Source organism: Anomaloglossus baeobatrachus, chromosome 5 (assembly GCF_048569485.1).
Source record: "Anomaloglossus baeobatrachus isolate aAnoBae1 chromosome 5, aAnoBae1.hap1, whole genome shotgun sequence".
Lineage (NCBI taxonomy): Eukaryota > Metazoa > Chordata > Amphibia > Anura > Aromobatidae > Anomaloglossus > Anomaloglossus baeobatrachus.
In genome coordinates, this window is record NC_134357.1 from 369,807,917 (window position 1) to 369,835,503 (window position 27,587).

Below are 27,587 nucleotides of genomic sequence, written 5' to 3' on the forward strand. Positions count from 1 at the left end.
TCCTACTGTAAACATATAAATTAACAAGTGGGTATTAGGGCACCTCTTACACACCATGTGCAGCCGCACGCCCTTTTGGCATACATATCCATTAAGGTTGACAAAGGATTTGAAAAAGATTTTCCATATTTAACATTTTGAGAACTAAAGTATTTACTAAGACTGATATGTCAAATTGATTTACCCTTTAATAAACACACACACACAACTGCAATTTAACTTTATTTTATTTTTTTTAAATCATAAATACACTATATACAATTTTAGCATCATGATCCAAGGCCAATAAAATCCACGGGAAAAAGTCAATGTGGTAAGTTCTGTGACATCACCTTCTTTAATACCCTTAACGTACAGTATTGTGATATTGGACTAATACTTTTTCCCAAAGGCTAAATGTGTGGAACATGAGGTGTATTAGTCTGTCCCAGTGTCATTCCCTACACTGTTACAGGCAATGGATAAGACTGCTATATTTCTTAGAGCATACAGGTAGTAAATGAGCACACATACCTTGGATGTACACTGTAGGACTATGGGATCTATAGATTTGTTCCACTTTTAGGGGCATGAACTCAGGGGTTCTGATTCCTACTAACGCATTGTGAGGGGGATGTCAACAGAATGGGATTTTCCTGTCTTTCATACACAGGTGCTGAACAATTATATCTATAAAAGCATTTCTCCTAGCATGGCTGTATGCAATTCAGACATTACTAACTCTTGAACAATAAAAATGTATCAAACCATTATAAAACCATAGCACTTATAAATTCTACACATAGTGTTAACCGCATGATACACCAAGGATAAGTCAGCCTTGGTGTATGTTGACAGCATCATCCTTAGGGTATATGCACACAAGAGACATGAAGCGGCCAAGAGAACTTGCTTGACTTGGAATCGAAAATCACTGCCGGCATTTTCCTGAAGCATCTCCTGCTTCAAAAAAAAGAGATGGGTCCACCAGCATCTAAAAGACGCAGTGTACAGATACTTTTAGAAGATAGTCTGGCCCACTATGCTACAAATATTTGACTCCAAAGAGAATGGACCCTTTACAGCTGTCTTTTAGAGGATCACTCCAGTAAAAGCCAAGCCTCTACATCTTGTCCATGACTTTACTAGTACTCTCTGAATCTCATAAGGAAAAGCTACAAGTCACAGGGAAGACATTTTTCTTAGAGTAACTAAACATTAATATATAATTATTGATCAGGCTTTGCAAAATTATTAAAATTTGGAATATACTTTGTTACTTTATTTTGCCTCCACGCCCAAGCACCATGCTGTAGTCTGTTCTAACTGCTTAGTTCAAGTCCCCTAATTTCTGAGGTCAACTATTGCTTAGCAAGAATCCATAATCTGTTTCCAAAGAAACACTCTGTGAATGGGACTTTTCCTTTGTAACTACAGGGGACAGGAGGTAAGAAGTTCTGATACTGGTACTCTGTAAATGGAGAAAAGATTCTTGCTGAGCAGCAATTGAAAGCAGATCCTAACTAGACAGATAAAACAGCAGTGCAGCATGGTGTTTAGGGGAAAAAGCCAAAATTAGGAAATTAAATATATGACAAAAAATATCATAACTTTGCAATGCCTAGAGGGTAATTAAATTAAAAAGTGTAATTACTCTTTAAGGACCTTCTCTCCAGTTTTGAAAATTGCTTTGGAAATTGAGAGTTGACATATAAAGGTAGTGGAATCTTCTCAATTACAATATGGAGGTCTTGCATTGTGGCACAGCGGAATAGTCCTTCTGGTGTATACCATAGGCTGGGGGTGTAAGTGGTAACATCTCCACTGGATAGGAGCCTGGATCATGCAAGGTAACTGTCGAATGCCTGAAGTTTATAACTTGACACGCTGTCCAGCACCCATTCTCGAGATATCACAAGACAATGGTACTTCTTCCTCATAGCTGCAGGAGAAATTCAATAGAAAAGTTTGTTTTTACAGGGCCGCAAACAAAATGAGCATCAAGTGTATGTTCAGTTGTTTTTAAAATAAAGACCGATTCTTTTTTTTCTTGTGAAAATTTCATTACTCGGTTATTCCTCTTAGAAATGCATGAATAATGGCTTGTTAATGGGACCTGTGTTTAAACATGCTAAATGCTCATTCTAAACTTCCTGGCACATGTAAGAGGCTAGCAATGCCCAGACAAGCAAAAGACTAGATTATCAGATGATATATTGATGACGGCATTAAAATCATCATCAACGGCAGCATGTGATCATGTGTAAACAGATGTGCTGCCAATAACGATGATATTCTTTGCACACAGAACAATTGTAGTAATGTTACAATTCTGGTTGGCCTGTCTAAACAAGCCAGTAAACTAACTCTTATCAGCTTGTATATAGCCGATCGGCAGTCATTTAACGTCCATGAGTGGGTAGTGTAAGGGTATGTGCGCACGTTGCTTTTTACCTGCTTTTTACCTGCTTTTTTGCTGCTTTTTCTTCTGCGCTGTTTAATGCCAAAATGGATGTGTTCTTCTATTCAAGCAAAGTCTATGGGAATTTGGGTTTCTTGTGCCAGAACTTTGGTCAAAAACTCAGCTTTGCAGTGCAAAACCCAAATGGCAAAAACAATTGACATGTTGCTTCTTTGAAAAGCTGAGTTTTTGACCAAAGTTCTGCCACAAAAAGGCAGCATTTTGAACAACATAGTGTGAACAAGAAACCCAAATTCCCATAGACTTTGCTTGAATAGAAGAACACATCCATTTTGGCATTAAACAGCGCAGAAGAAAAAGCAGCAAAAAAGCAGGTAAAAAGCAGGTAAAAAGCAACGTGCGCACATACCCTAAATGGGTTTATAGGGACATGGACTGACTAACAAAAGGGAATGGAGACTTTCAGTTGTTAGTTCAACCCTAAATTTCCAGGAAGAATATGAAGAATGGTGGAATGCATAGTTTACCAAAAAAGGTCCTTCACAATTGTTACTTTAAGGTGGGGGATGGAACTATTCACTAAAACATATAAATGTGTCCACCCCTACCTTACCCAAATTTTGTTAACTTCTCTAAATTTTCATGATACAAAGTTATCTCATTCTGGAAATACCCTAGACGCATCACATTCCACACAAAAAAAGGAGGACCTAGAGAGCCCACAAACTTTTAGTATTAAATGGTCATGAGCGACCATTACCATGCACAGGTGCTCTGTACTCTTAATGAGCAGTTGGGTACGCAAATCACATCCATATAAGCATCTGAGTATAATGGAAGTCAATGAAGGACTTGATCATTTTTCCTGGAAATCTCCCGAAAAAAAATGTACAAGTCGCCCATTGACTTCAATTATACTCAGATGCTTGGATGGGCGCAACTTGACTACCCAATGTTTCACAGAATTGAACGATTGGACCGAATTTGGTCTAGGTATGTCTATATTCTGAGGCTCTCACAAGCCCAAGGTAGAGAAATTAAGAGTACCCAGAAAACATTCACCCAGACCAAGATGTCCCTGAAGTCACAATAGTATTTACATGACATTATTTGCAAATTCCTGATTAGTAATTTTCACTCAATGATTTTCACCCGACGCGTTTCTCCTCCTACACAGGAGGTTCATCAGGTGTGTTTATAACATGTCATAGTACATATAGTTGAAATCAAATGTGAGGAGAAAAGCAGTAAACATATATGGATACCCCAATTGTTACATGAAAGACCTCTACCTTGGGCTTGTGAGAGCCTCAGAATATAGACATACCTAGACCAAATTCAGCCCAATAGTATGTCTCTCTATATTGAAAGTCGATTGGCGTAGTGATATATTTACCCCCACATTTTGGGGTATATCACTGGTCTTACTGCTGTATAACCAGCTGGAGTCTCTCATACTCTCATATTTGGCTGTTTGTATTGTTTGTAGTGTGTGTGTGTGTGTGTGTGTGTGTGTGTGTGTGTGTGTAAGGATTTATATGTCAAAAATTATTTTAAAAATGTTTTTGTACAATAAAGAATTCATATTTTAGAAGTGACTTTCTGTGAAACATTACCTAGTTCGATTACTTCAAACAATTTCTCTCTCTGTGAATAACTTGAGCACCCAACTGTTTGTTACGAGTACAGAGCTCCTGTGCATGGTAATGCTCACTCATGACTAGTATAAAATTAATGCTTAATTGTACAAATACAACACAAGACCAATATAGAAACATATACTATGTGTCAGGACACTGTAATGAATACATGAACTCCACTATTGCTGTAAACATTAAAAATACAAGGTACTTAGTGTTTTTTAATCAAAGAGTGCAGAAGCCATCCCCTCATCTTTCCCAAACAAGGTTTGATTGCAAGCTATGCCTCGTTTTCCTTCACTCCCCCATTCAGATCAGGCTGGTTTGGCACACAACAGGTAGGACATAAGTGATAGGACCATCCATATTGACACCTTGAAATGGTTGGATGGTTCTTACACTCTGATAAATAAACTCTAAGGACTTTACGTTTTTAATGTTTACAGCAATATTAGGCTAGGTTCATACACTGCGTTTTTTGTCGCTGCGTTTTTGTGCGTTTTTTGCGGCAAAAAACGCATGCGTTTTTGCCGCGATTTGGTGCGTTTTCTGCTGCGTTTTTGCTCACTGCGTCTTTATGTGTTTTTTATCAGTGAACAATGCCATTAAAGATTGTTGAAAAAAAAAAAAGGTCTGATGTCATTTCCTTCTTCAATATGTTCTTCATTCTCCACTAGTGTATGCAGGAGAGCAGACAGCTGCAGAACTACAAGGCTCAGCATGCTCCATCCAATAGTGTATGCAGGAGAGCAGACAGCAGCTACAGAACTACAAGGCTCAGCATCCTCCATCCAGGACTGTATGCAGGAGTTTTTTTGCCCCCCAAAAAAATGACGTGGGTTTCGCCATATTTTTGTATGTTAGCCAGGTACAGCAGGCAGGTACGGGCTGACCCCAACCTCCAGCTGCCTATTTGTACCCGGCTGGGAACCAAAAATATAGGGAAGCACTTTTTTTTATTTCATGAATTTCATGAAATGCTTTAAAAAAAAAATAAAAAATAATAACGTGTGCTTCGCCCAATTTTTGAGTCCAGCCAGGTATAACTAGGCAGCTGGGATTGGAATCCACAGTGCAGGGTGCCCATGCTCTCTGGGCACCCCCGCCGCGAATTGGAGTCCGCAGCCACCCCAGAAAATGGCGCTTTCATAGAAGCGCCATCTTCTGGCGCTGTATCCAACTCTTCCAGCTGCCCTGGTGACGGGTGGCTCACTGGGTAATAATGGGGTTAGGGCTAGCTGTATATTATCAACTGGCCCTAAGCCCGAAATTAATGGTGTCACGCCAATATTAGGCATGGCCACCATAAATTTCAAGATAAAAAAAAAAAAAATATTTTTATTAGAAATAAAACACAACACAATTAGTGACTTCATCTTTATTGAAATAAAGAACCCCCCTCCGCAGTAATCCTGGGTCAAGGGTCCCGCGCCGTCCAATCCGGATCCAATATCATCTGATCGGTTTGCTGGAAGGCAAAGCGATCAGATGATGTGTCAGGTTCCAGGATGTGAATCACATCACACATCAGCTGATTGTATAAAAGCCGTTTATACAATCAGATGATGCATCAGTGCAAAAAAAAAAAATAAATAAATAAAATACTCACTTATGTGCTGATTACCGGCAGCTCCTGGAGTGGAATTTGATCCCGTCCGATCGCTGCAGGAGCTGTCGGTAATCAGGGATGAAGTCTCCTGACGGCATCTGCTGACAGGTTAAGCCGGCCTGGCGCTAAAAAGCCGGCATCACCGGGAGACTTACGATCAGCTGATGCGTCAGGTGACCGCATCAGGTGATCAGCGCCAGGTCCTGCAGATATCGGAGGTGCCCGGGGACACTGCACACAGCCAGAGCGGCGGTATTGGGAGAGGAGCTGGGAGCGGGCATGGCACCGGGAGTCTGCAGACACGTGAGTATGACATTTTTTTTTTCTACTGTTCACTTTTGTTTTCGCAGCTGCCTCCACCTCCCGCCCAGACATGGCGCCGCACGGCAGCAGACATGCACAGGACTGGAGGTGGACGCAGCGGTGACGGTACCGGAAGGATTCACGCTTCTGTATTTACTGACAGAAGGAATCTTCTTCCTGTACATGTCACTTTACTACCCACCCCTTGCATTTATAACTGGGTTTTTAGTAATAAAAACACACTAAAACGCAGCTATATTTGCAATTTGCTGTTTTCATTGCGTTTTTGAACATCTCATTGAACTCAATGGGTGGAAAACGCAGTGAAAAACGCAAAAATAATTGACAGGCTGCATTTTTGTGGCACCACAAAAACGCAGCTAAAAAAAACGCTGTGTGCAGACAGCAAAAATGAAAACTCAGACTTTGCTGGGGAAGCAAAGTCATGCAGTTTTCTGAGCAAAAATGCACCCGAAAAACGCGCAAAACGCCGCGAAAAACGCACTGTGTGAACTTACTCTTAGAGTTCAAGTATTCATTAATTGTAGTGTGCTGATGCACCGTGTATGTAATACACAACTATAAGTTAGTGAAATACTTTTCATAAACATTGGTACATACTGAGTGAAGAAGAAAAGTAAGCCAGTATATAACTTATACAACTGGCTTATAGGATGGTTTAGAAAAAAAATTAGAAATTAGAAATAGATTCAGAAGTACAGAAATGACAAACTAGAAAAAATTAAAGACCTAAAATTTGAATTTATTAAATATTAAAATGAGAGACTCTCAAAACACACAATTAATCAAACAACATACATCAAGAAAAAAAAAAAAAGTGTAGTAACAACAGATCAATAGACAAGGGTAGCTAGCCCCAATAGGTCCTATTCTCGCTCCTACCTTGCCGCGGAGGTCGGCACCCTAATCCTGCGCCAATGACGCCCCCACTCACCGACAACTGATCCTACAGGCCCTAAACAGATGGAGTAAGGAATGGAAAAAAAAAAAAAGCCACACTAAAAATCACACAAATGCAACTTCACTCTAAGAAAATGGTTAAAAGACCACCCAATGCATTTCCGCTCAATAGGAGATTCCTCAGGAGAGGAATGAAAAGACTAAATGGCAGTATAGATATAGCCCACAGTATTATCTAAAGTGCTTAAATACTTAAGGTGCTAGTCGCAGAATGTAATAAGACCTATAGTGTATACCTGAAAACAGTCAATAACAAATATATATGGCAGAGTGTCCAAGGATACAATAGGACCAAGGACCAAGTGCAGGTTCATGGGATACAACGTACCCACATGCATCAACAATCACCAGAGGTCAGCAAATGCTCAAGCTATAGATAATGACAATCCTGCAAATATAACGACCAATTGTAATGATGCACAGGTTCAGAAACACTCGATATAGCAGAAAATTATAACACTTAGCTTAATGTAACAGGATACATAATCCCTTCAAGGCACCATGCTGTAAGGTCCCAGTAAGGCAGTAGAATCCCCATACAGTGACAGCAATATCCTAAGGTCTCCCCAGGTAAGACCAAAGCATATAGGCTTTGCTCTCATCCGCTTCATGGCCGCATCTAGGCTATGGAGTAGAGCATTCCTCACAGACCTTTCTGCTATATCGAGTGTTTCTGAACCTGTGCATCACTACAATTGGTCGTTATATTTGCAGGATTGTCATAATCTATAGCTTCAGCGTTTTGCTGACTCTGGTGATTGTTGATGCATGTGGGTATGTTGTATCCATGAACCTGTGCTTGGTCCTTGGTCCTATTGTATCCTTCTTGGACACTTTGACATATATATTTGTTATTAACTGTTTTCAGGTATACACTATTATATTATTATTACATTCTAGGCACTTACACCTTAAGCATTAGATAAAACTGTGGGCTATACCTATACTGCTATTTAGTCTTTTCATTCCACTCCTGAGGAACCTCCTATTTTGAGGGTAAACACGTCGGGTGGTCTTTTGACCATTTTCAAACAGAGTGGTTTATTTCTGGGTCATGGGCCCTTCTTATATTCCCCAGATCAATTACTACTGGTGGAGTCGTTAGTAGTATTACACCTTTGGTATTACCCGAAATCAATGTTACATTTGTGTAATTTTAAGTGTGGCTTTTTTTACCGTCCCTTACGCCATCTGTTAGGGTATGTGCACACGTTGCTTTTTTTTCCGCGCGGAAAAAAACGCACCCTCTGGCAGAGGGGAGAATTGTAAACAATGCTTTTTGAGAAACAACGCATCGAAAACGCATGCGTTTTTCATGCGTTTTTTAGGTGCGTTTTTTAAGACTTGTCAGTGTTAATAAAGTTGGTTGAACACAGACCTTTGGGGAAAAAAACCTGTGATGTCATTTCCTTCTCCACATTCTGTTTGGATAAATGGGAGGGCTTGGAATGGAAGGAGCACCATTTGAATTTTGGAAAAGTTGAAATAAACTTCGCGCACCAAGCCCCTTAGGTACCTATACGTCAGAAAACCCCCACAAGTGACCCCATTTTGGAATCTGCACCCATCAAGGATTTTATTCAGGAGTATATTAAGCATTTTGAATCCACAGCTACTTCACCCAAAATGTTGCTGCAGCAACAATATTCTCACTTTTAGGCCCGTTTCACACGTCAGTGAAAAACACTGACGTTTTTCACTGGCGTGTAAAACACGCACATGTCCCTCCGTGTGCGGCACACATGGGTTGTCTAAGTGCAATCCGGGATACATAATCCCTTCAAGGCACCATGCTGTAAGGTCCCAGTAAGGCAGTAGAATCCCCATACAGTGACAGCAATATCCTAAGGTCTCCCCAGGTAAGACCAAAGCATATAGGCTTTGCTCTCATCCGCTTCATGGCCGCATCTAGGCTATGGAGTAGAGCATTCCTCACAGACCTTTCTGCTATATCGAGTGTTTCTGAACCTGTGCATCACTACAATTGGTCGTTATATTTGCAGGATTGTCATTATCTATAGCTTCAGCGTTTTGCTGACTCTGGTGATTGTTGATGCATGTGGGTATGTTGTATCCATGAACCTGTACTTGGTCCTTGGTCCTATTGTATCCTTCTTGGACACTTTGACATATATATTTGTTATTAACTGTTTTCAGGTATACACTATTATATTATTATTACATTCTAGGCACTTACACCTTAAGCATTAGATAAAACTGTGGGCTATACCTATACTGCTATTTAGTCTTTTCATTCCACTCCTGAGGAACCTCCTATTTTGAGGGTAAACACGTCGGGTGGTCTTTTGACCATTTTCAAACAGAGTGGTTTATTTCTGGGTCATGGGCCCTTCTTATATTCCCCAGATCAATTACTACTGGTGGAGTCGTTAGTAGTATTACACCTTTGGTATTACCCGAAATCAATGTTACATTTGTGTAATTTTAAGTGTGGCTTTTTTTACCGTCCCTTACGCCATCTGTTAGGGTATGTGCACACGTTGCTTTTTTTTCCGCGCGGAAAAAAACGCACCCTCTGGCAGAGGGGAGAATTGTAAACAATGCTTTTTGAGAAACAACGCATCGAAAACGCATGCGTTTTTCATGCGTTTTTTAGGTGCGTTTTTTAAGACTTGTCAGTGTTAATAAAGTTGGTTGAACACAGACCTTTGGGAAAAAAAACCTGTGATGTCATTTCCTTCTCCACATTCTGTTTGGATAAATGGGAGGGCTTGGAATGGAAGGAGCACCATTTGAATTTTGGAAAAGTTGAAATAAACATCGCGCACCAAGCCCCTTAGGTACCTATACGTCAGAAAACCCCCACAAGTGACCCCATTTTGGAATCTGCACCCATCAAGGATTTTATTCAGGAGTATATTAAGCATTTTGAATCCACAGCTACTTCACCCAAAATGTTGCTGCAGCAACAATATTCTCACTTTTAGGCCCGTTTCACACGTCAGTGAAAAACACTGACGTTTTTCACTGGCGTGTAAAACACGCACATGTCCCTCCGTGTGCGGCACACATGGGTTGTCTAAGTGCAATCCGGGCTCCGTTCTCCGTGGCCCGTGATTGCACTTAGAGATTAACTCACCTGCACCCGCTCCCGCTCTCCATGGTGCTGATCGCTCCCGCGGTGCAGCATCCGGCCGGCGCTGACCCCCGCAGCAGCTGCTTCCGGGTCGGCTGTGTCGTGCATCATGAATATGCGCGACAATAATGAGCCGGCTCAGAAGCAGCAAGCTGCACGGGCTGCAGAGGACATCGCTGGACGCCGGGTGAGTTAAAATGATTTTTATTTTAAAAGCACGTTTTTTTCTGGCACGTGTTTCACGGATCACACCACTGCGTGGTCCGTGGAACATCAGTGATGCCAGGAAAAAAAATGGACATGTCTCCGTGCGGCAATCACGCACACGCGGGTACGCCGCATGGAGACACGTGCAGTGACAAATCACTGACGTGTGAGCAGACCCATTCATTATAATGGGTCTGCGTATGTCAGTGATCCTGGTACGTTTAAAAAAAAGCACAAACGTACCAGAATCACTGACGGGTGAAAGGGGCCTAAGGCTATGTGGCCATGATCCAGCGACACGGCGTCTAGTACACAGTGTCAGCCTTCCTGCAGCTGCCCATGCCCACGATTTGGGTTCAGGCTGCTGTGGAGCTCTATGCTACCTGCAGAGAACACTCTCGTCTCCGCAGCATAAATTGACATGCTGAGGCTCGGGAAGCCACGCTACTGGTCAGTTTATGCTGCGGAGAAAAGAAGCACAGTGGGCATGGGATCTCCAAAAATCCTTCCACTGTGCTTCTACTGCACAACGCAGCGTTATGGACGCAGGGAAAACACTCAGCGCCCATAACGCTGCAAACCCTGATTGTGGACACACAGCCTAAAAAGCGTCAATGGATGAAGGGATGTCAAATATATAGAACGTCCCACCCCCGCCTGCATATTCTAAGCTGGCACCTTTAGTACCTTTCATGTGGCACTAAAGGGTGCCTAGCTTAGTATTTATCCAATAAAAAAAAAAAAATAAAAATGAAAAAAATGGCGTGGGGTCCCCCCTATTTTTGATAGCCAGTCAGGGTAAAGCAGACAGCTGTAGCCTGCAAACCACAGCTGGCAGCTTCATCTTGGCTGGTGATCAATTTGGAGGGCTCCCCAGGCTTTTTTTTTTATTTATAAATAAAGAATAAAAAAAAAAATAACGTGGGGTCCCCCCAAATTAGATCACCAGCCAAGGTGAAGCTGACAGCTGGGGTCTGGTATTTTCAGGGTGGGAAGAGCCATGGTTATTGGACTCTTCCCAGCCTAAAAATAGCAGGCCGCAGCCGCCCCAGAAGTGGTGCATCCATTAGATGCGCCAATCCTGGCGCTTCGCCCCAACTCATCCCGCGCCCTGGTGCGTTGGCAAACGGGGTAATAAATGGGGTTGATACCAGATGTGTAATGTCACCTGGCATCAAGCCCAGCAATTAGTGATGTCACGGCGTCTATTAGATACCCGACATAACTAATTGACAGAAAACAAAAGCAAAAAAAAGACAAAACATTTTTTATTAGAAAAAGCACTCCCCAAATCATTCCCTTGTTCTCCAATTTAATCAAAAAATTTGAAAAAAATGGGTCCGCAGAAATCCATATGGACGTCCCACGTCGCCTCTGGACCTTCTAGAATATGGGGGCACAATCAGGGAACGTATCCCCCATTTTCTAGGAGGGCAGACCCTCCATTTGAGGAGAGTGGGTGCCAAAAATCTGCACCCACTCTCCCCGGGTCACAGCTGCAGAGTGCGAGCAGCCAGCACAGCTCTCTGAACACAGTGCTGGCTGTCAGCTGCTCTGCACATGTGACCGGCCGGCGTCTGCTGTGAAGGAGGAGGGGGCCGCGGGGGATCAGCGCTGCAACCGGACACGTAAGTGGGAATACCGGGGGAATAGGGGGTGACCGGGTAGGGCCTGGGGGGCATTTTTCTGTCGCATGTGTTATTGCACATGCGACAGAAATCATAGGAGCAGGGCGGCCGGTGCGCTACTGTGCACGCGCCCATGTGGATTTTCGGGAGGGGGGGTCGGGGGTCGGGGGTCGGGGCGGGCACTTTGGTGACACCGGGGGCTTTCCTGGACTTTGCCAGGAAGTGAGGTCAACAGGAAGCCTCTTGACCTCACTTCCAGGTAAATGCCTGCGTTCTGGCGTGCCGACAAAGGCCGCGGACCGCAACAAAAAAGCAGCTCCATGCGGTGTAGCTGCGTTCTGACCCCACATCATTGATTCAATGGGGGAGAGAACGCAGCTACACCGCACAAAAGAAGTGACATGCTGCTTTTCTTTCCGCACCGATTTTTGGCATCCAAAACGCTGCGTTTAGAAAAGCAGCGTGTGCACTGATTTTTCAGCTTTCCCATACACTTTGCTGGGAAAGCTGAACGCATGCAATTTGCCACTGAAACGCTGCGGTTCTAAACGCAGGGTTTCCGCGGTAAAAAACGCAACGTGTGCACACAGCCTTAAAGGCATTTTTAGGGCCTGTAGGATCAGTCGTCGGTGAGTGTGGGCGCCATTAGCGCAGGATTAGGGTGCCGACCTCCACAGCAAAGTAGGAATGAGAATAGGACCTATTAAGGCTAGCTACCCTTGTCTTCATTGATCTGTTACCACACATTTTTTCTTGGTGTATGTTGTGTGACTGTGTGTTTTGACAGTATATTTAATAAATTCAAATTTTAGGAGATTAATTTTTTCTGGTTTAACTTATAGGATGGATTACTAGTACATATATTTGGACCACAAGACACATTTGTTCATTCAGCCAGAAAAACGTGAATATCTGTATATATACAATGTTCTACATTTACAAAGCTTGTAGGGGCATTGTAGGATGCTATCTACATGAAGTATTGCAACGTTACAGTTCACTAAAGTGGCAAATCAGAATGAACAAAAAGGATTCTTTACAGAGCAGCAGACAAAAAACTGTACAAATGTTTATGGTAGCAGAAAACAACTTTCACCAAAGCTGTTCCTAAATTATAAGAATCACCTTTAATCCAAGTAATATTAGTGAAATATTGCACATCTTATTCCCATTGTCTTCCTCTAGTGTGAGCTTACATTTTATGCTAAGCTTTACTACATAGATTCCATAAAGTACAGTTTACCCATCTCAAGGTTTGTCAAAACCAGTCTTTAAAGACTCTTTTCTAAAATGAATATAACCTATTGGCACGGAGTTTACAGTTTGAAGATGTTTCCCAGAACACCGCACAGTAAGTGAAATAAAAAGCAGAATAACAGCAACATTTAGGTTAAAGCGGACAACGGCTATTAATCACTCTGGCATGTGGCGTTATAAAGCTGAAGCCATAGAAGAATAATGAACGATGAAGCAAATGTGACCGGGAAAAGCACAGCATGCGATGATCCAATGATGGAAAGCTTTTGAGGACAAGTTTTTGCAGGTATATGTAACTATTATGTCTATGTATACACATGCATCTTCTGTGACAAAGTAAATGGCCAACCAAAGTACTTCGGAATCTAAATTAGTACTAAATGGTAGCTTTATTATTGTGATCCATAGCCCCAAATCCTCCGCCATAGAGATTAAATAAGCTTCTGTTCACCACACATTTTGCATCCTGCTGAAAAGTATTTTTTTTTAACAAGCTTAAAAGAAAAAAAAAAATACTTATTCAGTTTTACTGGTAAATCTGACACACAACAATAAAATAGATTTTCAAAAGGATATAATGTGTGTTGTGGCACGCTCGGACAACCAAGGTACAGAAGAAAACGTTAACTAGCTTAATAATCTCAAGGGATAGAATATTTAATAAGTTAGGTTCTGCCGAAAGGACAGAAGGACTTATTTCTTCTTTATCTCAACATCTTGAGAGTAGAATATTGGAGCAATACCCAACGTACATCATACATCAAACAGAAGAGGGAGGGAGATTTTCGCCCCATTGATGAAGTTAACAGTGGCGAGATACACTTGAAAGAACACCACAACTTTACCTTACCAAGACTTGTGTGCGTGCGAAACATGGTATTATACACATTATATATCTATCTCTCTATCTCTATCTATCTATAATATATATCTCTATCTCCATACGTGCATATCTATATTTCTATCTAGAGATTATTATATATATATATATATATATATATATATATATATATATATATATATATATATATATATATATATATATATATAATGTCCAACAATGTAGACCAGCTCACTCCAGTGAATCACCTGGATCCTCAGCTCACCTGGTTAACTCCGTTGTGCCCGGATCAGGACGTAGGAGTACATCCATACAAATGTGAACAACAGCAAGGCAAAATCCAGCAACAGCGTGAGCAATCCAGGATGCTGTTAAAAAATTTTTTTCTTTCTTTTTATTCATAAATTCATTAAAATATAATGGTCCAAGCAATTCAGAACAGCATTATCGCAGGAAAATAGCGCAGATAGGACTACGCGTTTCAGCGGTAAAATACGCCTTCTTCACGGTCCAGAATCACTGAAATTTCTGGACCGTGAAGAAGGCGGATTTTACCGCTGAAATGCGTAGTCCTATCTGCGCTATTTTCCTGCGATAATGCTGTCCTGAATTGCTTGGACCATTATATTTTAATGAATTTACGAATAAAAAGAAAGAAAATTTTTTTTTAACAGCATCCTGGATTGCTCACGTTATTGCTGGATTTTGCCTTGCTGTTGTTCATAGATGGAATAGATGTAAATGTTGATCATTCACACTTCCTATGTATCTTGGGATATGTTGAAGACTTCCATGCTTCTGAACCCCACAAAACAGTAGCAGTAGAGCGTATGTTATAACATGGCTCAAAAGCATATTGCACAACATTGGAAATGGGAACATCCATTAAACAAGAATTTGCTGACATGGTCAAGTGGCTTCTTTCAGTGGAGAAAAGTAGAAAGAGAATTGGGAAATAAGAAACTTTATGGGCTTGCCAACTTCCATCTGGTTAGTGATCGTATACGGTTTTATTAAGATCCCCTTTCTAATATTGAAGAAAAAAAAAATGTCAGTGATGAGCGAACACTACCATGCTCGGGTGCTCAATACTCAAAGAGCAGTTGGATGGGCTCGAATTGTGTATAACATAATAATACCGTAGGTATAATGAAAGACAATGAGGAATTCAAGCATTTTTTTGGAAGATCTTCCAGAAATATGCTCAAGTTCCCCATTGGCTGCCATTATACATATACTTGGTACACAAGTCGAGCTTGTCCAAGCGTCCACCTGCTCGTTAAGAGTACCGAGCTTGGTAGTCCTCGCTCATCACTATTGCCTATCTGTGGGCCAATGAAATGATATAAAAACAACATGTCAGAAGTGATCTCCATGCCCTTATAAGAGTTATTTTCAAGTTTATGAGATTGTGTTCTTACAAGTGGTGAACTCTTATTGGGGGAGGTCGGGATGTGGGGGTTGATATCTTTTATTATATTATTAAAATCCAACAAAAATATTTGCCCAAAAAAAGTGTTGGGAATCCCTGGTAAATTATACAATTTTGCCCACCACTGGAAGAATCTTACGGAATACTGATTTTACATTAAACTAAAAAATAAAACAGTATGCAGTAAGCCTGTCATAAGTGGGATTATGAGTTCTACAGATCAAAGGCTGAGGGCATTAGATCACTGCTTGCTCCCTTATGGAGAGGAGGAGGGCATAGACTGCTCTGCATGCATTGAATTTGGTGCTTTGTATCAGAAAGATCAAGCTTTGATGTCTATTACAGTTAATAAGTGTTGAAACAAAAACAATATGGTGTTAGAGTGGACGTTCACTTTTAGGCCTTATTCACACAAGCGATTTCAAAGTTGCATGCATTGTGACATTAGTTTTGAACATGTCTTTATTAGGTTTGTTTTTCTTATTATGTCTCAAACGTTTTTTGGGGGGGTTGCCTGTTTTGCATAAAAAAATATTTTCTGTATTGTCTCCAGTCTATTTTGAAAATCGGATGCGTTAAATGGAACAAAAAACAATGTGTTTGACAGATTATTTAACAGCTTATTTTATTATTTTCTTTTAACTTGTTAACTTCGAGTGGCAATTTTAATCCAGGATTTGAAATGCGATTTTTTTTTTTTTTTTTAAGTCTTATTCCAACTCTGCGTTTGTCTATTTTTTTGAACCGTCAATTCAAATGACTGTAAGAGGAATCGGTCACCAGGTATTTGTTACTCCATCTGAGTATGATGTAGGGGCAGAGACTCCAATTCCAGCTATGTATCAGTAACTTTACTGGGGGCTGCAGTTTTGATTAAATCTGGTGTAATTTGCTACATGTAGATCTACCAGTTTTCTAACTGCTGAACTCTACATAACTGATTAGCAGCTTCCTGCCCATGTACCATGTATACAGAAAGCTGCCAATCAGTGGTGGGGCTGCGGCGACGCTCCAAGTAGTCCTATAGTGATAATATCCTTCTAATTAAAAAATGATTTTATAAAAACTACAGCAAACAGTCCAGTTAGTGGCATATCACTGAATTCAGGGTCTCTGTCCCTACATTATGCTACTCTGAGCTTAGATAATAAAAACATGGTGACAGATTCTCTTTAAGGCCTCTTTCACACATCAGTTTTTTTGCATCAGTCACAATCCATTTTGTGACTGATGCGATGGATACATCGCAGATTGATGAAACTGATGCAACAAATCCTGTAAAAAAACGGATCCGTCATACCATTTTTTCCTGACCAGCAATGATTTTACAACATTTCTGGGCATGCTCGGTTATAAATAATGGAATCCGACGACAGATCCATCATTTGACGGATGACGATGGATCCTGCGCCCTTAGGCTTCAATTACAACAAGTGACGGATGTCAACGGTTCCGTCGGGGTCCGTTTATTCAGCGCACACAAAAAACGTTACTATGGATGTTGTCTCCATCACATTTGTTGTACGACGGATGTAACGTGAGGTCATCCGTCGCTAATACAAGTCAATGAGAAAAAAACAGATCCAGCACTGGATCTGTTTTTTTTCACAATTCGACGGTTTGTGACTGATGGGTGAAAAATGGATGTGTACAAAAGGGGCCTAACAGGGTCAGTGTGTAGTCTGATCTGTGGATGCTTCTTACATGAACTGAATACGGATAGGAAAATTGGCTGCGTGAATAAAGCTGAAAAATGAATAAACTATCCTTCTACTCAGATTAGGGTCATCAGTAAACACTTGTTGCAGTTCTTACCTGCATAGTCGCTCTCTTTCTCTGGCTGCACAACTACTAGAGAGGTTGCACCCTGCAATGAAAGCAAGACACATTGTATTTTCCTTTGCCACTTAGACTTAGATTATAAAATATCTCCAGCAAGAGAGTACAGTATTTTCATGTGTTGGTATGAATAGGATCTAGGAGAAGTAAGCTTGTGAATCTCAACAGCACAGTTATTGTACAGTTTTCTCCGTTCTCCAATTGTCAATTGTTGACAGATAGCAGCAGTATGTGCCAATATTGTGTGCAGTCTACAGGCTGGCTTGCTTTATGGGTTACGTCAATATCAACTATCTCCCAATCAAGTCACATAGATGCTACGTACAAACAACAGAGGAGTCACAATCCCCTACAGAGCCGTGGGATCATCTCATCAGAGCACAGTTTGGCTCAGCATCAATCAATAAGCAGTCACAGAGCCAGCCTTTATTACCTGTGCGCCATAGACTGCAAGCTCTAGTGTTAATGTGCAGGTAGAACCAATATGTGTGTATACAAACATCCTACTCATTGATATTCTCTTCCGATTTCCCAGTTTCTATTATGCCAGATGCTACTAAGAAAAAAAAATAAAAAATAGCAAATGCATTATGTACAGGCCAACGAAGAAATACTGACCATACCCAGCGTCATGTAATGGCCTGGTATGATGACCACGCTGGAGAACATGAAAGAGTGCCTCTGCCGTAAGACCAGACCTCCGAGAACAGCACAATGTCACACTGGGTCTTCTCTGTCCGTCATATTCCATTTCTCTGGGAAAATCTGTCCCTGGCAGGGGCTGAGCTAGTTTTCTTTGGAAGGTTCCCAGTGTTCTCCAGCAGATCAAACTTACATTATAATCAAATTACAGGATACGTAGTATGTGTGCTCATAAAGCGGAAAGGGTAGATGTGTTATATAAAGGACTGGCATCCGTCCTCGCTCTAATATGCAGGCCATCTACAGATAACCCAGATGGGTTTATGAAGATGAGGAATGCTGTGCGTATAGTCGGGGGTGCCAGCTGGCGGTAGCAAATGGACAGGGCTGTTGATTCATCTTCTGGACTGCAAGCTTAATACATTGCCATGTACTAAAAACTGCTTTGGATGAAGATCATTAAATGCTTCATAGTATTTAATGGTTAAAAAGAAACTACCTAAAAAAAATGTAAGAAGATCCATTAAATGTATGTAAATTTAACATCTGTCAAACAGCAGAAGTACATGTAGAGTAAAAATGTGAGAAAAGTTTCTTAACAGTTTACTTCAATGCTGAATCATTGGTGCTTGAAGTTCCAGGCCAGAGGAGCGAGACTGCACCACTACCAAGCCATCAAGACGAGAGGAAAAGATATAAATATTGGTGCAAAAGAAAAGGGGACTAGTTGCCACTGGCAACTACTCCAATTTGCTTTCTCCTTTTTCAGAGATGGCAGGGGGCTGACTGGTTGCTTTGGATAACTTTTCCTACTAAACTTTGCAAAAGTGCTGATTAGTGATGCGTAAGCACTACCATGCTCAGGAGCTCAGTACTCGTAACTAGTGATGAGCGAGCACTACCATGCTTGGGGGATCGGTACTCGTAACTAGTGAGGAGCAAACACTACCATGCTCAGTACTCGTAATTAGTGATGAGCGAGCACTACCATGCTCAGGTGCTCAGTACTCGTAATTAGTGATGAGCAAGCACTACCATGATGGGGTGCTGAGTACTCGTAACTAGTGATGAGCGAGCACTACCATGCTCGGGTACTCGTAACTAGTGATGAGCAAGCACTACCATGCTCGGGTGCTCAGTACTTGTAACTAGTGATGAGCAAGCACTACCATGCTCGGGGGCTTAGTACTCATAACCAGTGATGAGCAAGCACTACCATGCTCGGGTGCTCGGGTACTCGTAACTAGTGATGAGCAAGCACTACCATGCTCAGGTGCTCAGTACTCGTAACTAGTGATGAGCAAGCACTACCATGCTCAGGTGCTCAGTACTCGTAACTAGTGATGAGCAAGCACTACCATGCTCAGGTGCTCAGTACTCGTAACTAGTGATGAGCAAGCACTACCATGCTCGGGGGCTTAGTACTCATAACCAGTGATGAGTGAGCACTATGATGCTTGGGGGGGATCGGTACTCGTAACTAGTGATGAGCGAGCACTACCATGCTCGGGTGCTTGTAACGAGAAGTTCGATGTTCAACTTGTGTACCAAGTATAATGGAAGTCAATAGGAAATTCAAGCATTTTTCTGGAAGATCTTCAGAAAAATAATTGCGTTCCCCATTGATTTCCATTATACTTGGTACACGAGTGGAGTGTCAGACTGTTCGTTGGGAGTACCTGAGCATGGTAGTGCTCGCTCATCACTAGTGTTGATACATCGCCCCACAGTGGACTCCCAGTATTAAATGGAATAATTGGCACGGATTCTATTCAGCAGCATCATCGGGACATGAGGAAAGTTATCAAAACCCCCTAAAAGAAAAATTCTTGCTTGCCTGACAGTTTACAAAATGAAACCTGCACTGTGATTAGGTGCTAAGAGCATCCAAGATGAAAGTTTTTTCTCTTTTAGACAGTTTTGAAACAGGGCCCATTGAATGGATCGCAATCCCCACTGCACATAAATGCACACATACACATAACTCATTATTTTAGCTGGTAAAATGTGAATATTGAACTGTATTGTGACCTGCACACATGTAAAGGTCCTCACTTACTCAGCTGGGCATATCCTACTCTGGAGGGGGCAGATGCAGTGATTGTGTCAGAGTATTATAGGGCAGTTACCTCTTAATAAAGTTGCACATTTCAGTCTCAAACAGGCAGAAAGTCGGACCTATGTGCACTATAAGCAGTTGTACAATTGGGTCATTTATTAAATAGGTCTGACCTAAATTAATTCTTTTTGAATGCAGAAAATTTGCTGCTCCATAACGACTATTCTGGAATCAATTTTATGTAAAAACTAGTATAATCCATGTGTCCACGGGAGATTGTACCTGCGGACTTCTCTACAGGTATTTCCGCAGGGTCACGCAGCAACTCCCCGGAATCCACAGCTATCCATTGATGCAGTATTTCTGCGGAATTGTTGTGGTAAACCTGTGGAAACAGTGTGGATTACATGCGGAATTCCTGCGGATTTCCCACCCTGTATCTCCATAGTGGAAAGGCAGGTATTCCGCAGATAATTCCGCATGAATAATTGACATGGTTACGTGCAGCTGCGGGAAATCCGCAGTATTTTCCGAAACCACAAAAACTGCATCATTGATACAGCACTCCCCAAATCCCATAGGCTAACATGGGTAGTGTCTGTATTAGCGTAAGCCCGCAGATTTATCTGAAAAATCTAGAAAATCCGCAGGTTTTCCGCAGCAAAATCTGTAGTTACTTTCTCCTGTGGGCAGATGGCCTAATCTGAACAGAAAATGTTGGCCAATCTCATCATAAGAAAGCTGGTCAACATCACAGGCATTATCATAGCATCCTGACAATTGGGCAGTCTCAACCTTTGGGCCTGCAACTTTCAGCACTATTAACTCAGCATTGGTAGTGTGCAGGAGTGGGCAAATAATTTTCCCAAGGGGTCACATGAGACTATTGGGAGGGTCGAACTAACAGGCTGAACGATTAGTCAGTCGTACATGCGACATCACCACTGCAGCTGGAGACACAGTTAGAACAGGGGAAGGTGAGGAACTCTCTGATTTATTTTCATGCAGCACAATTCATGGGACAGAAAAACTATTTGTAGAAAACCCAATTAAAAGGGGTTGCACACTGCAGGCCAGCGAGGTTGAGTAATATCCAATTTCATAATTTTAACCAAGTGGTGGACATTTTAGGCTAAGTTCACATTTCCGCTAAAATCTAATCAGTCACAATCCGCTGCTCTTGTAAACAGCGGAATCCGTTTAGCGGATTCCGCTGCTCCCATAGACTTGTATGAGCAGCGGATTGTGACTGATGATGCTGCGTTGCACCCTCCGCCCGACTGATCAGTCGTGGAACGACTGACCGCCGGGCGGGAGGAACGCAGCATGTAACGTTTTTTGAGCAGCGAGATCCGTCGGATTTCGCTGCGCATGCTCTCTGGCTCCCTGCACACGTCACCAGCTTTGGTTGGTTACCCGATATTTACCCTGGTTACGGTGCAAGGAGCCAGCGCTAAGCGGTGTAGGCCCGTAACCAAGGTAAATATCGGGTAACCAAGGTAAACATCGGGTGCTTTGCTGTTACCCGATATTTAGGCTGGTTACGTGTGCAGGGAGGCCGACACTTCCCCGCTCGGCCCCGCCCCCTCCCACACTCCGCACATGTATGTACACACACACACACACACACACACACACACACACACACCTGTCCCCAGCCATGCAGACAAGCACTGACACCTTCGTCTGGCCCCGCCCCCCGCTCGGCTCCGCCCCCTCCCGCACTTTGCATGTGCACACAAATACATACATACATACATACATACATACATACATACATCCATGCACATACACACACTCACTCACACATACACTCACCTGTCCCCAGCCATGCAGACCGCAGCACTTCCACTGACATCCTCAGCACCTGGCCCCGCCCCCCGCTCGGCTCTGCCCCCGAACTCCGCCCCCCGCACACAACGGAATCCGACAAAGAATTCTGTTCTTTGTCATCCGTTGTACAGCGTTGAACAGCGCATCAGTCACATGCGTCAAGCGACGCATGTGACTGATACAAATCAACGGAAATGTGAACTTAGCCTAAGGCTGGTAGCCATCATTAAATTAAGGGGGAAAAAAAAGTTTACTTGCCTTCGCTGCCATTTGGCCACTTTGAGCTCCTGTGTCAAACAATGGAGCGATTAGTGCTGTGGCTACCACCAGGGGACAGAGGACTCAAAGCAGTTGAATGACGCAAGCACAGGAAGCAAGTATACTTAGTTTTTTCTTTTAAAGAAACCTATCAAAACTTTAACCCTACTCCTCACTTTAAAAAACCATGCTTATATGACTGTATATCCCTTTAACCCCTTCACGACCGCGGGCAGTAAAATTACGTCCTATTTTAACGTGACTTAACGACCAGGGACGTAATTTTACTGCCTAAACTTCATTTGATTGCCGTGGCCATAGCAACGGCTTTCAAATGATGTCCCCTGCTGTTTCTTACAGCAGGGGACCTTTGCTTGACCCCAGGGGGGGCGGCATCGCCACCCCCTATCGACGATCGATGTGATTGGCTGTTCAAATCTGAACCGCCAACCACATCGATCGCACTAATTTCGGCAAAAATAATGCCCGAATTAGTGCGATCCTGTGAGATCCAGCTATGAGATGCCGCAGCTGCTGCAGCATATCATAGGTGGACCTCAAACATGCCGCCCCCAGCCCCTGCAGCACTGATTGGAGCGATCGTGCTATGACGCGCAATCGCTCCAATCAGTGTGCAGTGGGGCGGTCTGATCTGCCGGTGGCCGCCCTCCCCAGGCCTGTGCTGGCCTGTGAGCCCTCCCCCAACATGTCTGCAGCGTGGAGTGGCTGGTACTTTTGGTACCACGCCACCGCTGCTGCTGCCGCCGCCGCCTCTGATGTCTCCGCCGCTCCTGCTCCAATGGTAAGTATTCCGCCCCCCTGCGCGCTCCCGTGAAGGCCCCTGCGCGCTCCCGTGAAGGCTCCTGCCCGTGCCCCCCCCGATCTGCCCCCCTACGCCCCGATCTGCCCCCCGGCATCCCGATCTGCTACCACCGCTGCTGCTGAGGTCACCGCTGCTGCTGCAAAGTGAGTACTGTGCTCACTTTGCAGCCCGTGCGCGCTCCCGTGGTGCCCCTGCGCGCTGCCGTGATAGCCCCTGCCGTGCCCCCCCCGCGATCTGCTCCCCCCAACCACACCAAACCCCCCCCCCCGACATCCCGATCCGCTCCCCCCGCGATCTGACTGCCTCCCCCATTATTTCTATTCTGCTTCTGCAGCTCCCTCTCCGGTCTCCCCCTCTGCTCTCCCCCTCCCCCTCTGCTCTCCCCCCCCCCTCTGCTCTCAACCCCCCTCTCCCCCTCTGCTCTAGCCCGACGTCCTCTTACCTGTCTTCACCGGCCTGATCACATCTGCGTCCATCGCTGGGTCCTTCCTGGGCATTCTGCTGATCTGCCTGCTGCTCCTGTAAAGCTGTCCATCTCTCTGCCATCTGTTCCTCTGCAGCTCTTCTGGTCAGTGATCCTCCTGCTAGTCCTCTGGGTACTGTGAGTATAACTTTTTTTTTTTTTCCGTATCCCCTGTCCATTTTTACACCTCATCCGTCCGTGCGTCCCGCCAAGCGCTGATCAGGAATGCAGATAACGGATCGGCATCCCTGCTCAATTTTTGGCGTGACTTTTTTTTCCGTATCCCCGACGCTTTTTGTATCGCATCCGTCCGTGCGTCCCGCCAAGCGCTGATCAGGGATGCAGATAACGGATCGGCATCCCTGCTCAATTTTTGGCGTGACTTTTTTTTCCGTATCCCCGACGCTTTTTGTATCGCATCCGTCCGTGCGTCCCGCCAAGCGCTGATCAGGGATGCACATAACGGATCTGCATCCGTGGTCAATTTTTGGCGTGACTTTTTTCCGTATCCCCGACGCTTTTTGTATCGCATCCGTCCGTGCGTCCCGCCAAGCGCTGATCAGGGATGCACATAATGGATCGGCATCCATGGTCAATTTTTGGCGTGACTTTTTTCCGTATTCACGACGCTTTTTGTATCGCATCCGTCCATGCGTCCCGCCGAGCGCTGATTAGGGATGCAGATAACGGATCGGCATCCCTGCTCAATTTTTGGCGTGACTTTTTTCCGTATTTGCGACGCTTTTTGTATCGCATCCGTCAAGCGCTGATCAGGGATGCACATAACGTATCTGCATCCATGGTCAATTTTTGGCGTGACTTTTTTTTTTACGTATCCCCGACGCTTTTTTTTATCGCATCCGACCGTGCATCCTGCAGCGGCCGATCAGTGCACCGCATCTGTGCGTTTGAAAAGTCAAATGGCGCTCCTTCTCTTCTGAGCCCCGCCATGCGCCCAAACAATTACTTTCCACCACATATGAGGTATCTGCGTACTCAGGAGAAAATGCACAATACGTTTTATGGTGCATTTTTTCCTGATAGCCTTGTGAAAAAAAAAGCTACCTAGTTGAAGCAACCGTTTTGTGGTAAAAAAAAATTTTTTCTTTTCACGGCTCAACGCTATAAACTTCTGTGAAGCCCCCAGGTGTTCAAAGTGCTCACCAAACATCTAGAACAATTATTTGAGGGCTCTAGTTTCCGAAATGGGGTCACTTGTGGGGGAGCTCCATTGTTTAGGCACCTCAGGGGGTCTTCAAACCCGACATGGCGTCCGCTAACAGGTGCAGCTAATTTTGCACTCAAAAATTCAAATGGCGCTCCTTGCCTTCCGAGCACTGCTGTGTGTCCAAACATTTGATTTCCACCACATATGAGGTATCTGCGTATTCAGGAGAAAATGCACAATACATTTTATGGTGCATTTTTTCCTGTTACCCTTGTGAAAAAAAAAGCTACCTAGTTGAAGCAACCGTTTGTGGTAAAAAAAAATTTTTTTTCTTTTCACGGCTCAACGCTATAAACTTTTGTGAAGCCCCCAGGGGTTCAAAGTGCTCACCAAACATCTAGAAAAATTATTTGAGGCCTCTAGTTTCCAAAATGGGGTCACTTGTGGGGGAGCTCCATTGTTTGGGCACCTCAGGGGGTCTTCAAACCCGACATGGCGTCCGCTAATGAGTGCAGCTAATTTTGCGTTCAAAAATTCAAATGGCGCTCCTTCCCTTCCGAGCTCTGCCGTGCGCCCAAACAATTGATTTTTACCACATATGGGGTATCAGCGTACTCAGGAGAACATGCACAATAAATTGTATTGTGTACTTTCTCTTTTCTCCCTTGTAAAAATGAAAATTTTATGGCTAAAGTAACATTTTTGTGTTAAAAAGTAAAATTTTCATTTTTTCCTTCCACATTGCTTTGGTTCCTGTGAAGCACCTAAAGGGTTAATAAACTTATTGGATGTGGTTTTGAGCAGTGTGAGGGGTGTAGTTTTTAGAATGGGGTCACTTTTGGGTATTTTCTGTCACCTAGGCCTCTCAAAGTCACCTCAAATGTAATGTGGTCCCTAAAAAAAATTATTTTGTAAATTTTGTTGGAAAAATGAGAATTTGCTGATGACCTTTGACCCCTTCTAACTTCCTAACGGAAAAACAATTTGTTTCGAAAATTGCGCTGATGTAAAGTAGACAAGTGGGAAATGTTATTTAGTAACAATTTTGTGTGACATATCTCTCAGATTTATGGGCATAAATTTTCAAAGTTTGAAATTTGCGAAATTTTCAAAATTTTCGCCAAATTTCCTAAATTTTCACAAATAAACGCAAAACATATCGGCCTAAATTTACCACTGACATGAAGTACAATATGTCACGAAAAAACAATCTCAGAATCGCCAGGATCCGTTGAAGCATTCCAGAGTTATAACCTGTCAAAGTGACACTGGTCAGAATTGCAAAAAATGGCCCGGTCATTAGGGTGTTTTAGTGGCCGGGGGTGAAGGGGTTAAAAGATACGCCCCAGATGTATTCCCAAACTAGCAGCACCCTCCCCTGGATGACTGGCAGGTCAGTGGCCTGGATACTACAGCTGGGAGATGGTGCGGATAGTTCCGGAATACAGCAGAGGCCAAGGAGCTGTAAGTGCATCGTCTTGCCCCAATGCACTTCCAGACTGAACTTCTAAACACGATTTCTTGCTGCTGCCCTTTGCAGTAATAAGGCGTAGACTGGCTTATCTTTCAAAGCGCTACACATTTCTATAAATGGTTCTGAGATGTTCCCCAGCGTAACATACTATGTCTGCCTGACCTGTCTGTATACATATTTACGGAGGGGAGGTGCCCACTTCTATAGAACCCCAGCTTTAGTTCCCAACATGGCTGCAGCATTTTATTTGTGTCTCTACCCGTCTTTGTCCAGATGTCACACGCGGGACTTATTTTGCCTACATTTAGTGTAAAGTATTAATATGCCGTACATATGAGGGCCTTTCATGAGTTATTTCTATTTGCTTTCTTTATGGCATCTTCAGAAAAGTGAAAGCATACATTTTAATAATAAAAATTAAATGTGAAAAAAAAATTCCGTAGTTCACAGCACAGGCTATATCATTGTAGAAGTGGTGATCACCCACTTACTTGAGCTGCCTTTTGCAGTTATCCATAGCCGCTCCTCAAAGGAGGAGAGGCACATCCACACGGCAGCATTGTACTTTTCGATGGTTATAACTCATGACAAGGTTAATAGGACAATTAGGAGGTTTAATTACAATGTTGTTAAACAGAACAAATTGGTACGCTGAGTTTTTCCCATTTCTAAGCACTAAGTTTGCTAATTATCTCACTACTTCCTATTTTGTTGTATTGGGTAAGAAAAAAATAAAGCTACTGCTTTCTCATCATGTTACGTATGGAGCCGGCGCTGGACTCCCATAGGTTACAAATGCGGCAGAAGATTGTACTATAAACGCGATAAACCTTCTCATACATTCCTTCAGCTTTAAAGAAGTAGGTTAAAAGGCATCATTAGGCATCAGCTGAGACTGTAGGTGCCTTGAAGAGATGATTACAGGCCAAGTATGAGCACCTATGGAACCAAACTGCAGAGCGGTGAGGAATAAAAGAATGGCTAATAATTGGGGAAATCACCCTGCTGTCTACTATAGTATATATAGATTTAGTATTTCATATTTAGAATTGTAAGGGTCAGATACATAAAGCAGTCGAGGTGAGGACAAAAACTAAATGGAGTTTGGACATTAAAAAGTCACATTTTTGCAGAGGTTATACAAAATGTCATACTGCCCTCACTACATTAACCCCTTAACGACCCATGACGTACTAGATACGTCATGGATCGTGTGCCGGTAAGCCCCGCCCCCTGCAGGCAGCGGCGAGGCGCGCACATATCAGCTGTTATCAACAGCTGATATGTGTGCCTGCTAGCCGCGGGTGGAATCGCTTCCACCCGTGGCCATCAACCCCTTACATTTCACTGCCAAAGTCTTGGCAGCGATATGTATATTGGCGCCGCCATGACAGTGACTTACCCCGCCCCCACCGGACGTCACGTGACATGATCACGTGACTTTCGGCGGTTGCCATGGTAGCACAGGGTCATGTGATGACGCCTGTAGCTAACATGAGTCACTTCCTCTCAATGCCGGAATACAGCCGGCATTGAAAGTGAAGCAGCAAATCTACAGTTCTCAGCTCTGTAGCTGAGATCTGCAGAGCGATCGGATTGCTGATCGCAATAGCCCCCTAGGGGGACTAGTAA

At 43.2% G+C, this 27,587-nt stretch overlaps 1 protein-coding gene across 2 annotated transcripts in view; it reads right to left on the reverse strand.

Annotated features, from left to right (window-relative positions):
• Positions 1 to 246: 246 nt before the first annotated feature.
• Positions 247 to 27,587, reverse strand: part of BRCA1 (BRCA1 DNA repair associated) — a 238,841-nt gene continuing 211,500 nt past the window's right edge. For both annotated transcript variants that reach the window (XM_075349979.1, XM_075349978.1), the window contains exons 22-23: positions 17,212 to 17,263; positions 247 to 1,921 (exon numbers count right to left, since the gene is read on the reverse strand). In XM_075349979.1, the coding sequence (XP_075206094.1) occupies positions 1,821 to 1,921; positions 17,212 to 17,263 (153 nt within the window). In that variant the 3' untranslated portion in view covers positions 247 to 1,820. The remainder of the gene's footprint in view (positions 1,922 to 17,211; positions 17,264 to 27,587) is intronic.